Source organism: Dromaius novaehollandiae, chromosome 26 (assembly GCF_036370855.1).
Source record: "Dromaius novaehollandiae isolate bDroNov1 chromosome 26, bDroNov1.hap1, whole genome shotgun sequence".
NCBI lineage: Eukaryota > Metazoa > Chordata > Aves > Casuariiformes > Dromaiidae > Dromaius > Dromaius novaehollandiae.
Window position 1 is genome coordinate 8,401,010 of NC_088123.1, and position 17,994 is coordinate 8,419,003.

Here is a 17,994-nt window from a genome sequence, read left to right on the forward strand (position 1 = left end):
TGCCGCGGGGAACACGGCACAGCAGCGCGGCAGAGCCTCCGTGCTCCTGATGCGAGAAACAGCACCCGTGCTCTCAAGAAATGGTGAAAAAAGATGATACTGTTTTCCAGGTGGGATCCAGGGGGGCCTGCTTTCAGGGCTGGGTTGCAAGCAGCCGGGGTTTTTACTGCGAAGCGTTGCTTTCCCTGTCCTGCAGAGCAGCACTGGGTTGCTAACAGCCCTGCGTGACTTTGCCTAACTGCAGCGGGAGTGAATGAAGCCCCTGCGTGCTGTGGCTCTGCAGGATAAATTGGGTGATTCCTGCCCAAAGGGAGGGCAGAAATCCTCTCCCAAAGCCAAGTGACGAAAACAGTCCTGGTAGACCATAACGATGGCATATGGAGCTGCAAAAATAATTTCTGGCATCTTTTCTCCTATGCTGCGAGATTCTGATTGAGTGTTGGAAAACACTGAAAAACAAAGCGACCTCAGTGATCTGATGGTCCCAAAAGCTTGTGTGCCTGAGACATGCACTGCCACGCCAGAGTCCAAAGGTGAGATCTTGGCCCTCGTTTGCTGAGGGTATGCCAAAGGCTCGCGAGGATGTGGCCTCTGCTTTGAAAACGTTATTGATCCTATTTGCAGCTCTGCTAGAAAACGAGGGGATAGATACTATAACTGGTGAGAATTTGAGAACCACTCTTTGCTCCTAGAGCATGTGTTTTGTAGAGGAAAATGGTACGCTGGAGCGCAAACCCTCTGTCTGCAGGCAGCGTGCGTCCTCGCAGCCTGGGGTACGAGTTTAACTGCTGACGTGGTTGAGGAGGTGGCTCCAGCTGTTCCCCTTGAGCTCTTCCATAGGTAAGAGGGCCTCAGTCAAACTCGTAGTTTAAAACTTTTGTTTTTCTTTAAATATCACATTTTCCAGCACAAGTTGGCTGAGCATGTTTCTTGTAAACATCTGCAAAGTCTGTTGTGCTGACCCAGATCAAAGGAGGATCTTAGTTTTTTGTGATTACTTGAATAAACCAATGACTAGACAGAGAAGCAGCCTGTAAATTCACTTTCCTTTTTGATTTGCCTAGGAAACTCCCACTGAGACCATTTGCAGCTGGGGCATAAACACCATCTAAACTGAGATGGGAGTGAACTGCTCTGCCTTGCTGTGGACTGTAAAACAGTTCCCAGAAAGGCTTAGAAAGCTTCACATACGTAACTTGTGCCATTTGCCAAGAGAGCAAACCCTGATTGCCAGCACTGATTAGTAGAAGCATTCCTGTGAAACGTGGTGCAAAAATGTTCTTTTGCTAAACAATCTTTTGCAGAACTCAGGACAAGTAGTAATGTTTCCATTACTTGAAAAAACAAGACAAACGAAGTTTCCTGATGAGTTTCCAGTGCAAATACTGTAGTGATGGTTTCTGAGAACTAGAAAGTAAAATCAGTAGGAAATGGAAAATTAGAAAGTGTAGCTGTCAAGTTTTCACTAAGCTGGGGCAGCTAAAATATTCCTAGCTCTTTTTGGTTTGGAAATTATAGCGCTAAAAATACAGGCACAATGTCAGTCACAGGGAGTTCTCTTCAAAACATCGCTTGCGGCTTGTAGCTGCGATGCACAGCAATGAATTCAGACCAGCGAACCTCGCGCTGTGCAGAACGCCTTGCTGGAGCCGAGACGTTCCCGCGTCCGGGATTTGCCGTGTGGAGCATGACCTGACCCTCGCCAGCGGGGACCAGTGTGACGCCAGCGCTGAGGATGTCAACCACAACCTGGACGTAGCACTGATAGAAGTAGACCCTGGTGTGAGTATGGCTGATCTTGTTGGATGTTACAGGTAAAGAAACAAACGCAAACTGTAGGTTTAAATGTGGAGCTAACATTAGCAAGCAGGCGTCCTTCCACCCAAGAAGGCGAGAGGAGGCCTCGGGGCTGGAGCCCCAGCAGCACCTTCTGCGTGGGTTTGTGTGGGCACCCGAAGAGAAGGCTTCTCTTCAGTGATGGGGATCAAATCGTCCTTTTCTTTCCTCTCACGAAGTCTTCTCTCCCGCCTCCCTCTGCTCCCTTTCCCACTGTGTGTGACAAAAAGTGAACTCCGTGGGCTGGGCAGTTTGTTGCCGGCATGTGGAAAAGCACGACATAAATGTTGCTCTTCTGCACAAAGGTAAGTCTTAAATGCAGAGTGGGAACGAGCATCGTTCTCGTTAAAAACAGAAACATGAAAATGACTATTTTTGAACCTGCTTTTAAAAGTCTCGCAAGTAACCCCCCCCCCAACGTTTTGTAAGACTGGTTTTCAAGCTAAATTTCCCATTAGATTGAATCAGAATTCTTCTTAAAAGGAGTGGGCACTCATTAAAAATGAATGCATGGCACTGAAAACGTTAGAGATGATTCATACTGTACGCTGATGTATAATCATACCTGTAAAGGCGGCATGCTAAAGATTCTTCCCCAACTATAAGGGGAAAGAATGGATAATATTTCTGGCAGGTGTCTGAGAGGTCATAAATAATTCTTGGCATGTGTTTTAAATAGAGAGAAGATGAATGTCAGGTGCCATGAACTTTAGTCCTGCTGCGTGATCAGGCAAGCTGTATTGTGCACAGAAGTGCATTACTCTCACCTCGAGAGCACGAGGGGATTATTTTCAGCAGCTCTCCCTTAACAACAGGTGATACTGCTTGCATGGAATAAGATGAGGAGACTGGACTTGCTGTATCACAACCTGAAAATGTTTGGGGTGGCCTGAGCTGTCTGCTAGTTTGCCTTGCGTGTTTGTACCCACGCGTACTTGGAGATGGGCTCGCTGGCACGTTGTGTGCACACACACAGCTGAGTTCACCTCTTTCTCGTGGTGTCCTGGTGTTGCATCCCCAGGGCAGCTGCTCGCTGCCTCCCGCAGCCGGACTGGGCAGCTTTCAGAGAGCTCGTCCTCAAAGAAAGCTGTGATCCGGAGGAGCCCTGCAAGGTAAAGGCAGCCCCTCCTTCTAGAGGTCAGTGGGTGAGCACTAGCCCCTGGACCTCGGAGGGCTTAGGACTTTGTTTCAGCCTTGCCTGTGCCACTTAGCTCCTGTCCCGGAGCCTGTTGGCGCCAACGACAGCTGGAGGGGTTCAGTGACGACCCAGCCAGCCTCGCTGCTCTGGCTTGTCCCCAGCCCGCTCTGCCGGTGCTGCGGCTGCGAAGCCCCTCCAGCCTCCGAGCTGGAGTTTGCTGTTGCACGTGGCGGTCCCCTCTCCTTGCAAAACACCACGATGATGGGCAGCGGGAGCAGCGCGCAGAGAGGCGGTGCGGAGCTCGGCCTGAAGGTCTCAGACGTGGATATGCTCAGACAGATGCTATCAGCAGCGTGAGATCAAACTCCAGACACTTTCCCTGAGGGCTTGGGAACCGCCGGCAGCACAGAGTTCTTTGGGCAGGTTTAAGTGGGATTCCTTGCTGCCTAAAGAGCGATGCCCCAGAAATTCCCAGGTCCGGGCTGCGAGAGCGGCTCTGTAATTAGCAGCAATCGTCTGACGGGTGCCTCTGCTCCCTGCACTCACGTCCGTGCAGCAACCACAGCAACGGTGCACAGGGAAGTCGCATCCAGGAAGTGTCTGGTCTTAGCTGCTCTTGCTGTAATTAAGCTTCTGGGAGCGAGGAGAACCAGCTCTGCTGGCCTAACGACGAGGAGAAGGTTTGTGGCTTAGTCTGGAGCTGCTGTGACACAAGTGGCTCCGCAGTAACCACCGGCTTGTCTCTGCCCGTCGCTGAGGGGTGGTGTGGCTCCCGAGCAGGGGTCGGGATCCGCTTGGTGCCCCCCGATGCGGGAGCATCGTGCTTGTCCCGGTTCCCGTACGTCCTGCAAACCCCGGCGCTCACTCTTCGGGGTGATGTTTCTGACCAAAGACTGCCCAGATTCTGCAGAACCTTTATCTAGAAGTCAGGTTTCTTATGAAATTAATAATCTTTTTGCAGTATGGAAGTTCAGGTGCTCCCTTGGTGAATTTGGTGAGTGTCTCTCTTTACTAGCCGCCTTTTAATATTCCTAAATAATCAGTTCCTCTCAGTTCCATTTAAAACTTATTCTAGTGCATCCTGATCTGGTTTTTATTGCCTCTACTGCGGACACTGATAGCATAAGAATAAAGAAGTGATGGCACAGTCACCTAAATTTAATCTTAATGTGGCATGGCCAGTTTTGTCCCTCTGCCCAATGAGAGATTTTTTTACAAGAAGTGGCATGAAATTCCCTCCTCCCAAATTATCTTTGACATTTTTTCTATCAGCCCTGTACACAATGGGGATTATAGCAGTGAAACTCACCTTATGTAAGAATATAATCAGATCTTATGCACGTATAATCTAACTCCTCACACAAGACAAAACTCTACAGAATCTAACAAAAATCTGAATTTCTGTATCCATTTGTTGTTAAGTGAAGAAAATAACTGCACCGAGCACAGTCTTTTCCAAATGCTGGGGAGTGTTTCTTTTAATTTCAGAGCAATTTTAATTTAAATCCTGGAGAGATGCTTTTATGTTGACTCAAGGGGCAACTTTGAACTCAGGGCAGATGGGTGTGAGAGAACAGGGGACTGTTGTGTTTCGCCTGCAGAAGGGATATATCAACGAGCCTCACAGGGAGCTATTCTAGCTGTGCAGGCTGATATTTATAATGCAAAGTGGACGATATACAGGCAGGGCCAAACTTGCTAAAATGTTCAGCACACCGCAGCTGCCATCGTGGCACCCGAGGCGATGTTCTGACTTGAAACTGAAGCCCTTTTAAAATGTACAGCACAATAATCCAGTTTTTGGTGTATACAACTGTATATAAAAAACTCACACCAAGCCTTGCTCACAAGAAGTTATGACATAAGTTAGTTATGCCTCTGAAAAATACTCTCCAAGATGACAGCCTCACTGTAGGAGGGGTCTTTTAAATGACTATTTCCTGAAAAAATTGGAATACACCTTTTTGCTTCTACAGATAGATAGACTTAAGAGCTCTTGAGCCTTTAATCTGGACATGGTAACACAATGCTACTGGCTCATTTCTGTCAACCCCCTTCTGTTGTCTCCATCAGCTACCAGTACTGAGTAGCTGGAATGTCCTTAGGATGCTGTACCAGCCAGAATTACACAACAGGTGGCTGATAGTAATTTTTGCACAATGATAAAACTCCTCTTCTCTTTTCTCAGTCTCATCTGTGAACTGATAGCCCGTGATAAGAATCTCTCTGACCCGACTGCTGGAGTTGGTTTCTGAAGTGATCCAAGGAACTGCTGCAGCAAGGTAGGAACCAAAAAACGATGGCTCCGACATCGGCCTCCACATGGGTAGTGCAGAGGTTTCTCCAAAGCGTCTTTTGCACTGTTTGGAAGGAAATATTAGACAGAGGTTCACATCTCCAAATGCAGGGTGAACGCGCCTTGCATAAAGGACGCTGCAGCAGCTGTTAAGAGCATTTCGAGTTGAGATTCACATTACCCTCATACCTTTACCACAAAAAAGACACAGAATACTGCCAAAGACCAAGTGACTTAAATATGCACTTATGAAAGCCTCATTTTGCTTTCTGTAATTAGACAAAATTCCTTTCTGCTTTCAATGGGACTATTAGCTGAGTAGATTTTGTGCCTTCTGTTAGGGCAAGATCTATCATGATCTTAGTAGGCAGCCAAGTTGTAGGTATAAAGCAAATATGTTTTAAGTGTAACACGAGCTGTGTTACCAGTGCTGAGGTCAGAGAAAATATAGGAGAAGCAGAAAAATATTAAGTGTCCAGGTATCAAGGTGGCTGAATTCTGACTATTTTAAGCCAGAACAGAGAATTCTCTTGAAGCTTCAGCTTAATTTTGAATTAAAAAATTGGCAAGGAAGTTCTGATTCTGGCCTCAACAGGCTGATACTATGCATGGTGGTGGTGGAGAAATGACAACTACTTTTGCCCTTCTGAATGTGAGAGCAGGAGGAAAGATATTAGACCAATACCCAAGAGTCCTCTTCCCCAGTTTAGTCAGTGACAATCTCATTTACGGAAGGAATTTGAGATCCTGCTGTTAGTTGGCAGCTGCTAGGCTTAGAGCATGGAGGGATGTTAATGAAGATGGGCTTATGCATACAGGATTATTTTTTCTTTCTGACTTGCTCCCCCCCTCCTTTTTTTTCCCACGACGGGCTTTTCAGCGCTGTTGTTCCACTGGTCTAAAGAATGTGGTAGTTTTATGAAGCAGTCTCCCCACACACACTGCCCTGAGACCAAATCAAAGCTGCCAAATTCAGATTGCTTGTGACCTAAATGGGATATAAACCCCATTCCCCAGAGAGGAGGAGTTGTTGCAAGAAACCACAAACCAAAGCTGGAATGGGCACAATTCCCTGACAATATGAACCCCTTTGTAGTTCCAGTGAGGACAGAAGTAGAAGTAATCCAGGCAGAAACTAGCCAAATGCAAACTGGAGGGTCCAGAATTTGCAGAACCCCATGAGAACAGAAAGTGTAAGTTTGCTTTATTTTACATCAAATGCTACTGGACTTTTACATATGAGGATTTTATGTCTGCTTCTGGGTCTGTGAGACTTACTGTAGCTTCCTTTTCCATTTTTATTCAACTCACCGAGTTTTCAAACTGCATCTGGTAGGGCTTCCTCTTTTGTATATGTGGCTGCCTGAAACTTCTACTCATTTCTGCACGGCGTGCATTGTATATTGTACTCTGACACAATGCTTTGTGCAGAGGTCGGATGAGCATGCAGACATACAAGATGTGGGATTTACTCTTCTCCAATTCTACCCCCTTCCCAGCCCTTTGATGGCTCCCGTCCATTCCCTGCAGCTCATGGGTGGAACTAAGCCTTCCATCATTAATGAGACAAAGCTTGTATTTGGCACTTTTGTGCATTTGCCATCAATTAACTGGGGCAGAAGCTTACGAATCAGGACTAATCTTGTCACTGACATAAATATGTGCAATGTCCCTAACTCCTCGGGTGCTGAGTTGATCTGCTTCATCTAAGAACGTTACCAGAGTCCGCAAGTAAAGCTATCTGATAGAATAACTGTAAAACACAAATGGTTGTCACGGAATGCTCCTGAGTTTTAAAGAACATGAATATCCAACAGTAATGAAAAGATATACAGCCTGCTGCCACAGGCACTATGATGAAATACCTTTTGAAAAGCAAATGTTATCTAAGCAAAGATCATCAAAATACATTTCAAATGTAGCTAAGGCTTGCATGATCAGGAATCTTGCAATTCCTGAGGATCAACTTACAGTTACTGTAAGTTAGTTTAGATGGTTCAATTACATTCGTATGTAGTAAGTCGCTGTGAAACTGCCACACTGTGGCTGTAGAAAGTATTGGTTTTAGCTGTGCAGAAGTGAAAGATTTTCCCCTCATCTGTTACAAAGTTTCTGGTTTCATTACAGTTCTGGTATGGGACATGGTGATATAATTATTGCTATTAATGGGAAAACAGTCATTTCCACTGAGGATACAAGTGAAGCCATTAAAAAAAGTAACATCCTTTCAGTTGTGGTTTGCCAAAGAAATGAAGCTGCCTTCTTGACTGTAATTGCAGATTAAATCGATGAAGAGCCTCTTTCACTCATCTAAGTTGGACTTAAGTTTAAGGTTAAAATATTTAACTGTCTATATTTTTTACTACTAGAACATCAGAGTTCATAGACCCTAATTTTCAGAAAGTAGTGAGTACAAACCTCATGTCATATCTCTTCATAATCATCCAAAGAATGAGGCAATATGAGAAATGACAGTAACTTGGAAAAATGTTTCACCTCAAACACATAATTAGGAGAATACCTGGTGTACAGCAGTGTCTAGCATTAACAGTAGCTGTCCTATGTAGAGATTATGAATTTTACAGGGTGTATTAGAAAGTATTAAGTCTCTTTTATGCCATCAAACATTTTTATTTTGCCTTTCTACGCACTTTTAATGGCTACCTTTCCAACAGTTACTATCACATGTCTAATCCCTGCTGCGGTCTGTCTTCCTCCATCAGCTCATGCTCTGTGACCTATTCCACAGAGCCAGCATGTAGCTATAGTACCACACAAAATGCCCTTGGCTACGAAGGGAAGAGGACAGGAAGACGACCAGGTAATTTTAACACAGCCCATGTACAACTTTGGAATAGTTGCCATGTCTGCAGATAGTGCTTTTAGAACACTACCATGCTGGGGACGGTAACAAATGGAAATCGGTGCTTCTTTCACGAAGCCTGAATTGCTGCTTTATTTGTTGTACCGTGCCAGCCTGGAAAGAGTGGAAATTCATGTTCTCCAAAAGGATGCAGCCTATACTAAACAATCTAATCTACCTTCCCTGCTTTCAATGAATAGTGAATATCATCTTAAGCAAGCAAACAACTTGGAATTAGAGCTTATCATTTTGCCAGAGAGGCTCTGTAACACCGTTAAGTTACAGAACTTTAAAGGTTTGTTTAGTCTAGTAACACAAAACCACAGGCTAGTGGCCTTCCTTCCACCTCTAACTGCATCTCTTATTTGGCTGCATGTACTCTAATATTGAGAATAAGTGGTGTCATATGCTCAAACCATTAGAGAAACTAAGTTTAGTCACAGCTCTCTTTCCACATTTTATTTTAAGAGTCGTTGTTGTAAGGCCTAATTTTTACAGTGTTACCCGCTGAAAGGGAAAAATTCCAGATTATTTTAAACAAGCAAGATACACAGAAATGTACAATATGTAAATTAAATCCAAGGTATGCACAGAAGAGTTAGCAAGAATAATTGCTCTGCAAATTAATTTACAGCTTTGTAAATCCATGTTTGTATATGGTAGAAACCCCCAAGAGAAGTCTGCTCTGATGCTACAGAAGAGATGCTGAAGTCTGTCTCTAATCCTGCAGACACTGTTGGCTTCTTTTGGGATCGGCTCTCAGAAGCTGCCTTCGCTCCTGTCAGTAAACTGTGCACCAGTTGCTGCCATCACTAGGCATCAGCCCGCCAGTGATGAGAAGGATCAGATCAACGAACCACCAGATGCCAAGTCCTCCGAGCGTCAGCAGCTTCCCCACGGCGGTCCCCGTGTGGCCCAGACAGAACCGATCCACTCCAAAGCAACCCAGGAAAAACGAGTAGAGTAAAGTGGTTATAAAATAGTGTCCAGTGTACCTACAATCGACGTGTTGAGAAGTTTGTCAAGCAGGGCCTGCGGACGGGACGCGACCCCCCCACCCCCAGGTAAGCTCTGCCTCCGGCTTCCCCCCACTTCTTACGGCCTGGCTCCCTCCAGCGGGCGCGGGGAGACGTCGCAGCCCAGCAACCGCCACCCAGGCGCAAAGCACCTGCCGGCACCGGGTCGCCGCGCGGGGCAGGCGACGCTAACGGCTCGGTTCCCGGGGCCCCGGCCGCGGCTCTTACTTGACGCAGGGCTTGCTGCCGCGCAGGAAGGTCCGCGGCTCGGCGCACTCGATGCCGTCCAGCGCCCGGCACTGCACCCGCGTGTGCTCCACGTCGCCGTAGGCCTGGCCGCCGAGCTGCGGGAGACGCCGGCGCCGTGAGCCGCCGCGCGGGGCGTCCCGGCCCCCTCCGCCCCCCGCGGCCCCCGCCTCACCTTCACGCAGCCGTGGCCCAGCTCCTGCTGCGCCGTGGCGTTCCCGCCGTGGTCCACGGGCTCCTCGCACTCCACGAACTCCTCGGGCCTGCGGCAGGGACGGAGGGAGGCGGTGAGGCGGCGCGGCGGCGGCCCCCCCCCCCCCCCCCAGCCCCCGGCCCCGCTCACAGGTAGGTGCAGAGCACCAGCGGCGCCCGCGGGTCGCTGTAGGCCCAGGCGGGCGCGGCGGCGGCGGGCGGCGGCGGCGCGGCCTCGGTGGCGTTGTGCTGGTGGCTCCGCGAGACGCCCTGCAGCAGCAGCAGGTTGGCGAGCAGCAGCGCGGCCTGCCCGCACAGCAGCGCGTAGCTCAGCGGCCAGCCGCGCCGCGGCGCCATGGCGGCAGCCGCCGCTGCTAGGAAACGCCGCGGCCCACCCGCGCCGCCTAGGCCGCACCGCCGCCGCCCCGCGGGCAGCCAATGGGCGCGCCCGGCCTGCCGCTGAGGGCGGGACACGGCCGCTCGCAGCCAATCGGAGGGAGACGGGGAGAAAGTACGGTGGCGCAGTGGGGAGGCCAGGCGGAAATGCACGGTAAACGAGGAGGTGGTTGGCCGCTGTCCTGGCCCGCTAGCCAATAGGCGAAGACAAGGGGCCGGGCCGGGAACCAGTGAGGTTTCTCCTGGGGTTTAAAATGGCCGCGGCAGCGGGCGGGTGGTGGGTCCTACGTTCAGTCTGACGCCGTTAGCGCGGCGGTCCCGGAGTGGCCGTTGCCCGGGGAAGGGCGCGGGGGGCCGGTGCCGCCCTCGGTGCCCCCGCCCTGAGGGCCACCCCGGGGCGGGCGCGGCGCGGCGGGAAGGGGCGGCCCCGCGGCGGGAGCGGCCCGTCCCGGCGTGCGGCCTCCGCGAGCTCCTGCGCTGCGCGGCGGCCGGGGCCGAGGCCCAGGCGGGGCGGGCGGCAGCGCCTGCCCCGGGCCCGTCTTTGCGGTGCCGCCGCCCCTCCGGGCCCTGCTGTAGCGACCTGGAGGCTTGTGAGCGCCCCGGGTGGGAGCCTAGGGACTGCGAGCACACGGGGTGGGGTGCGTGGCTGCGGGTTGAGTTTCCAGCGCTGGGGAACGCGGAGAAAAACCAACCCCCGTGTGTGTGTTTCATTACTCCGCCTGCGTGAAGCGTCTCTGAGGGAGGTGCGGAGCCCGTGTTGCAGGGCTGGTGTTTTACCTGGGGTTTACCTGGAGTTTACCTCGCTAATTGATTGGAGTCTGCTGCGTGGTTTCCTCCATTAGGTGCCAGCTAGCAGCCGTGCTGCGAATGCTTGCAGCGAGTGGGAGCTTCGAAACAGGGCAGTAAGTGGCTGTTGCTCAGGTGAGGGAGCTGCGAGGGTAAGGCCGTGTCCCGTGCAGGGCAAGCCGGCTCGGGCATGGCTGCGTACCCATGGCACAGTGCCCTGTCTGCAGTGGGGTGCTGCGGGGCTGCTGCTCTGCCGAGCGGTTGTGTGTCCCAGGGGAGCTGCCGCAGGTGAGAGGAGGCAGTACGGAGATACCAGCCCGGGCAGCACCGAGGTCGCTGCCCCGAGAAAGCCCAGGGAGCTCCGCAGCGAGTGCTGCGTGGAGGAGGCTGAGAGCTGGGAAGAGCGAAACTGCGTCTGTGCTCCTTTGAGCTCACCGAAGTGTGACTTTGGAAGTATTTTGTAAATAAATGGGACTCCCTCCTCAGCAGGCTTCCTGTTAATAGGAAAACTGGGAGGGAATTTCAAGAGTTGTCTAGTGCATCTCTCTACTCAGAGACTGGGTACTAGTCCTGCTCAGGTAGTCAACTAGCAAAATGGGTTTAACCTTCAGAGGCAAATGTTGCACATGTATTGTAATGAAATAACACCTTTTCTATCCTAACTCCCACTACGCCTTGTACAAAGTGGTTGGTGCTGTGAAACCCCATTGCTTAATCTTGGCCCTTTTCTGCGCTGAAAGAGCTATAAAGGTCTAACTTTGTGCTTTTTGGATGGCACCCAGTGATTAAGTGAAGAGGACAGTCGACTTAGCTGTGTAAAGGTAGGAGATTGGAGACTTGGACCTTACTGTTGACTCTCTGAATCTGGGCAAGCTGCTGCCTCTTTTCCACCAGTTTCCTTAAGCAAAAAAAAAAGAAAAGAAAAGAAAAATTATTATGTCTGATTTAATGGCCCCATAGTGTCTTGAGGTCATCAGATTGAAAATACCAAGCACAGTTTGAGACAGGTATGTGGCATTCATGAACTCCTGCTGGGGGCCAGGCAAAACATGTAATTTGATAAGAATGTGTTTGGGAAATGGCCATTAACAGTATTTGTAGGTGCCGATCAGCCAGCAATCACTTGTGTAGCATTAACAAGTGTGTGCTTCAGAAGCCAGCTGGATTGTTGTTGGTGATGTCAGTGAAGTCCTGACTGCATCCAAAGTCCTTAATCTGGCACGTATACTGTGTTTATAAAAACAGACACTGTGAAAATGGAATGTGGAGAGGATGTGGAAGCAGCAGGGTTGAGGTTGGAAGGAGAACGTGACACACTTGATGCCGCTATTAAAAAAAACCCCAACTGTTACATATTTAGCTAGCTTAGTTTTGAGTTCTTATAACCCTTCAGTCTGGCAAAGAGGAGTGTTCAGCTTTCACTGGAGAAGGACTGTAATGCCTAGCCCCATCATGAGGATTTCTGAGAAATTTCTTCTTGCTGATTCTACAGCTTTGTTACAGGAGAACTGTGCAAAAAAACTGACAAACAGCAGATATCCATTTGGGGAATTCATTCCTTATCCTCTCCCCTCCCTCTTTGCTTGAGCACAATATGACTCACTAAACCGCAGTTCTGCAGTGTGTATCTTCCAACCTCACAAAGTCTCAGTGAACTTCGTGAGTACATGATTTATTCCTGATACATTGTGCTATACTGCCCATGTTTTATTTCTTTGGCCTGACTTCCTTTACAAACCAGTCTAAAAACCTAAAGTGGAGGAGACTGACAGTGACAAAAAAAAAAAAAAAGATTCCTATTTTCATAAACTTTCTTTACCATGGCATAGTAGATGTAATGAACAGTAAATAATAGGGTAATATAGTAAATAAATAGTAAATAGTAAATGGAATAGTAATAGAATAGTAAATAATCAATCTCTGGTCTTGCAGCATCCTCTTCACCACATTCCGTAGGATATGGGGCTGGCATCTTGTGGTCCTGCCATCTACCATAGGCAAGAAGACTGAGTTCCTATTCTGTCCAAAGATGCTTGAATGCTTGCTTTCGGATAACACCAAATTCCCCCTGCCTTCCCCAGAAGCTGTGTGAGGTCCAGTCCAACATCTACCATGTAAGCCTTTAGTGTAAGTAGTTGTTACATCTTTTTGTCTCACCTGCCCCATCATCTTCAGGAAGCCTGGCTGTGAAATCACATGGATTACTGCTCTATTGCCAATTTCCTGTGGAAATGAGATGTCCAGCATGCATATTTGGTTTCTACATGTGTACATTTTTCTTAGTGAGCTCACTTATTTGAGATATTTCCTGTTTCTGCTTTTCATAGCTATTTAAGAGAGTATCAGTCATATTCAAGTCTTCAAAGAGATGAAACATCCTGATTTTGATATCTAGTAATCTCCAGTGCTCTTGTGTGCAATGGATTTTGTCACTTGGTCTTGTTCTGGTCATAAAGTCTGTGTTGAACACAACTAATTGTGTGAACTCGCTGTACTTGCCTTTGAGATTTCATTTGTGATTTAAGACATCATGATAGTTCCAGGATTTTGTTGGTTTGTTTCACCTGGTTCTTTTCTGAGAACATCATCTGCCATATCCGAACAATAGCAGCTTTTATGGATCTCCTTATATGGGAATTTCAGGTGTATTTCAACTGAGTAATCAGATAAGCAGAGTGTTTGCTTCCAAAATTGGTGGGTTCATGTTTCACCCAAATGTGTATTCAGAAGGTGTAGCAGGTTTACTGGCTTGTTTCTGGTTTGTTTTTAGAGTCTGGGGCTTTGAGGTGTGTTGTGTTAAATTCCTTTTATTCCAAGGCTGGAACAGTGGTGGTGAGTGGCAGCAGAGGTAAAAATGATATGGCTCTTGCTAAATGTGAATCTCATGCCCCTCAGGCAGGAACCAGTTATTCCTTGGATGATTCATGTTTATGCCTAATTTGTACACTGCACAATTATATCCATGTTTGATCCATGGCATTAGCATAATCCATGGGAAGCCTTATCCGTCTGGGGTAACACCTAGCTTCTGGGAAGCACTGGTATTACCTGACTCAAGTTATGTGCAACTTTCATATGGGTTGAAGATGAATAAACTCTATCCCACATAAAGTTGTTTCTAACATCAGACAGGAATACATACCATCCTACGTCTCACCTGCAGTATTATGTGATTGAGTGGATCTGCTTCCTGCATAGCTTTATGGTTTGCTCCATTAGGGTGCATAAAAAAATGGCTCATAAGATGGAATTGTGTTTCCTCCTTCCAACAGAGACTGGAGGTTATCTAGTTTCCGGAGCCTGGGAGGAAACCTGTGTAGCAGGTCATCTTCCTATAGCTCCTGGAAAAATGGACGTAGAGTTTTGGAATGCTGTGGGGCAAATGGCGGTTTCCTCTTCAGTTATTCACCAAAGTGGTAGCAATAAAAAAATTCTTAAAATATCTTCAGAAAACTGATGGGCAAGGAGAAGGAGAAGACTTGTGCCAGTTGCTTAGCCTGCTATGTGCTTATTAATGGCTTTTTCTATAAAATATGCATTCAAAAGCTATTTCTAAAACAATGTAGGCATCAGTCAGACCCCTGTGAGTGTAAGTGAGAACTCGAGTGTATAGAGGTGTTTCTTGCTAACGAGACTAATGTCTAGTTGTCTTTTGTTTGCATTTGTGCTGATTAGATGTATGTGGCCTTTGGCAGAAGTCTGGCTCTCTATCTGCAGTGAGATACTGAATTGGTTTTGTTCAACACCAGCAACCTGTTAGAAGAAAGAATGCAGATGCTAAAAAAAAAAAAACCCCAAGCCCCCGAATCCGTAGCGTCCCACAATCAAAAACCAGAAGAGGTTATCGGTATCTGAAAGTTGTCAGTAAAACCTGATTTTCTTTATAAAGGCTCTTGTACTCTGCATATCGCTGTAGTATGAGAGTGCTTTTCAGCAACCTATTAAGTAACATGACTAATATGTCACATGTTGTTTATTTCGTCTGCTCTGGGGGAAGACGCTGTGCTCCATGTACTGTTTTGGGAAGGTGTTTAATATGTTGCTCTGTGTTATTAGAGGCAGGTCAAAGCAACATGTATGACACTGAGAGCGGAAGGTAGTAAAGTTTGAGATGATCTTTCATTCCAGGAGGAGTTTATTTCTCTATTACTCACCTGTATCCTGTGATATTACACAGTGGAGTGTTAATGGGAAGTTGTATCTCCAGATGCTTCAAATTCGTAAAGCAGTTTTTGTAAGGAAGGGCCAGGAGAATATCTTTCTCTGTGATCTGTGCTGATACCAGTTCTTCTCAGCAATTCTTTTTTCTTTAGGACTTGGAATGACAGGAACAGTAAAGCATCCTTTTTTTTTTTTTTTTTTTTTTTTTTTTTTTTTTTTTTTTTACAGTTGATGTTTCCTCTAAAAACAATAGTGGCAAATCTTAACGCTAGATTCTTGCCAGTGTTTCTCAAGCGAGGGTGTACTGTTCAGATCTTTCTCCTGAAATAACAGGGCTCTTGCTGAAGTGTGCTGTTTCTCCATGTGGCTGCAGTAAGCCCCAGCGTAGCAGCCATCACCCAGGACTCTATTAAACTTCCCAGGTGTGGTCAGGGATGGCTGATGTTCGACTGACGTTCCTGCAGTGGTGCCGCTGCTGCGGGTGGCACACGGCGACTCGTGTTGATGTCCTGCGTCTCCCGCTGAAAACTGACTCACGTAAGCGTTCGTGAGCACCCTCTGCTCGGGGAGTTGCACAACTTCTCGTAGGGCTGTCCTTCGGTAGGCGTTCGCCTAGTCAGAACCAAAATTACTACAGTTGTTCCCGGCATGTGTGTGTGCAGCTCTCACATACGTGACTGTCTTCGAGTGGCCAGCTGAAGGCTTCCTGCAGCGTGACTTTGAGAATCGGTGTAGAATACTGACCTCTCCTCCCGCAGGCTTTGTGGTTGTTATCCGGCTGTTCAAGCGAGACGCACTGACGTTGTGTAGGACTGTCTTTTCCCCCACCCTTGACGCTTCTCGAGGAATTTTCCTTGTTGCCCGACCTGCGAGGTGGTGGCGGGGCTGCTTCACAGGGAGCCCTCCGAAGCCGGTGCGCTGGGCGCAGGACCGGAGCCCGCTCGGGGAGCGGGACCGGCCCGCCCTGCTCGTCACCCCGCTCCGTGGGTCCGTGGCCCTTAGCGCGGCGCTGTGCCGAGGCGGCGGGGGCCGCGGGGCCCCTTGTCCGTGGTGCTGCCGCGCCGGGCGGGGCGGCGGGGCGGCGGCTCCGCCCCGGGGCGGCGGGGAGCGTCGCGGCCTGGCGGCGCAGGCTCCGGCTGCGGCTCCATAAGCCCGCGGGCCGCCGGCCGGAGCCGAGCCGAGCCGAGCGGAGCCGCCCGAGGCAGCGGGACCGCCATGCGGGGCCGGAGCGCCGCGGCCTGGGCGCGGGCGGCGGGCAGCTGCCTCTGCCTGCTGCTGCTGCTGCTGGCGGCGCCGAGCCGGCAGCTGGGCCGCCCGGGTGAGTGCGGCGCCGCCGGGCCGGGCCTCCCGGGCGGGACCGCCGGGCCCCCCCCCCGCCTCCCTCCCGGCCTCCGCGGGGCGGCGCGGCCGGCTCGCGGCCTCGGGGGCTGCCCTTCCCGGGGCTGGGGGAGGGGGGGCAGCCGGGGCCCGGGACCCCCCGTCCCTTCCCTTCCCGGGGCTGGGGGGGGAGCGCCCGGTCTCCGGGGTGGGCAGCCAGGGCCCGGGACCCGCCTTCCCTTCCCTTCCCTTCCCGGGGCTGCGAGGGCAGCGCCAGGCCCCTGGGGTGGGCAGCCCGGGCCCCGGACCCCCCCTTCCCTTCCCTTCCCTTCCCTTCCTGGGGCTGCGAGGGCAGCGCCAGGCCCCCGCGGTGGGCAGCCCGGGCCCAGGTGTGGGACCCCCCTTCCCTTCCCTTCCCTGGGGCTGCAAGGGCAGCGCCTGGCCCCGGGGTGGGCAGCCCGGGCCCAGCACCCCCCTTCCCTTCCCTTCCCTTCCTGGGGCCGAGAGGGCAGCACCTGGCCCCAGGGCTGGCAGGCAGGGCCCGCTTCCCCCCCGCCCTTCCCCAGGCCCGTGCGGGCCCTCCAGGGGTCCCGGTGTCCCCCGGTGCGGTGCGTGGGGCTCTGGGGACCGGGGGGTCTCCCTCAGTCCGGACAGCCACGGTGACGCTGCGACGGCCTGGCTGGTCGCAGCCTGCGCGTGCCAAGTGCCCGAGACGGTGTGGAGTGGTGGCATTGAGGCCCTGTCCTCGATACGGGCGCCTGGCATTCGAGTTTCGCACGGAGGGGAGGTCTCCCCCCACCCCGCGTGCGCTGGAAGGACCCCGCCATCGCTGGCTGTGACCCGTGCTGAGGGGAGCGGTGTGTCCGCCCCGCCGAGTCGCGGCCTCGTGAGTCCTGGACTCCTGCCTTTGGGGGTGCTTTTTGCGGCGACCCTGCTCGTCCCAGCCGGCCTTGGGGTGCTCTGGGCGGAGCTGGGTACCGGGACGCTTTGTACCCCCGGCATGGGGTCGCGGTGTCTAAAAACCACAGAGCGGGAGAGTGCTGTGGGTGGTGACGCAACCCGTGTCCTACCCACAAGCTTCTCTGCAAAAACCTTCCCGCAAAAACTCGTGTGTGGTCAAAACGCTGTGAGGGGACCCAGAGGACAGCAGGGCTTTGTCTGAGGAGGCCTGAAATCTGAGGAAGGCATCTCGGACCAGTGAACCTGACAAGCGCTGGCAGAGGTCCAGCTCCACCTGCACTGTTTGCAGGCACGCGGTGAACGCCGTCTCCGCTTTCCAGCCGTCCCGCGCGGGCGGGCAGTGCTCTTCTCACCAGTGCTCTTCAGCTGGCTTCTGTACCGACTGCCACCTGCGCAGTGGAAGCTGGGTTGGGGTGGGCAGATATCTGTGTACCGATATCCCCAGAGTTTGGGGGTGAGCACAGCCTGGGTATAACCGTGTCGTTTTCGTGTGCCTAGGGGGTATCTCCAATGCTGTATTTCTGTGTCGAGGTGACACAGTACCCCACACTGACATTTCCACTGCATTTCAAAAGAACATGTTCTGTGAAGAGGCCCATGTCTTCCCCCTCTCTTTTCGGGTAGCCTTACTCTTCGTCCAGGGTATGGCGGGATACCCTGGCCAAGCAGGCTGTCTTCTGCGCTGGAACAGCTGGATGTTAGTGGGGACCGCTCTTCCTAAAGGAAAACAGAGGTTGGCAAGAACTCAAATGTAACAGTATAATCACTAATGACAATGAATTGACGC

At 50.7% G+C, this 17,994-nt stretch overlaps 2 protein-coding genes and 1 long non-coding RNA gene across 4 annotated transcripts in view; 2 read left to right on the forward strand and 1 right to left on the reverse strand.

Annotated features, from left to right (window-relative positions):
• The first annotated feature begins 1,161 nt into the window (after positions 1–1,161).
• On the forward strand, positions 1,162–8,091 carry LOC135323660 (uncharacterized). Of its 2 annotated transcripts, none has more exons than XR_010385137.1 (3): positions 1,162–1,782; positions 5,163–5,256; positions 7,994–8,091. It is a non-coding gene; the product is annotated as an uncharacterized LOC135323660 (long non-coding RNA). The 2 variants fall into 2 exon arrangements; XR_010385138.1 differs by lacking the exon at positions 1,162–1,782 and adding an exon at positions 3,125–3,654.
• Positions 8,092–8,577: 486 nt separating this feature from the next.
• On the reverse strand, positions 8,578–10,022 carry TM2D2 (TM2 domain containing 2). The gene is made up of 4 exons (XM_064497704.1): positions 9,739–10,022; positions 9,571–9,658; positions 9,378–9,493; positions 8,578–9,128 (listed from the first exon to the last, which is right to left on the reverse strand). Exons 1-4 carry the CDS (start codon positions 9,942–9,944, stop codon positions 8,915–8,917), a joined length of 624 nt encoding a protein of 207 aa, XP_064353774.1. The 5' UTR covers positions 9,945–10,022; the 3' UTR covers positions 8,578–8,914.
• A 5,974-nt stretch (positions 10,023–15,996) lies between these two features.
• Positions 15,997–17,994, forward strand: part of ADAM9 (ADAM metallopeptidase domain 9) — a 33,321-nt gene continuing 31,323 nt past the window's right edge. Inside the window, exon 1 of the mRNA XM_064497700.1 lies at positions 15,997–16,248. Within this exon, the coding sequence (XP_064353770.1) occupies positions 16,146–16,248 (103 nt within the window). The 5' untranslated portion in view covers positions 15,997–16,145. The remainder of the gene's footprint in view (positions 16,249–17,994) is intronic.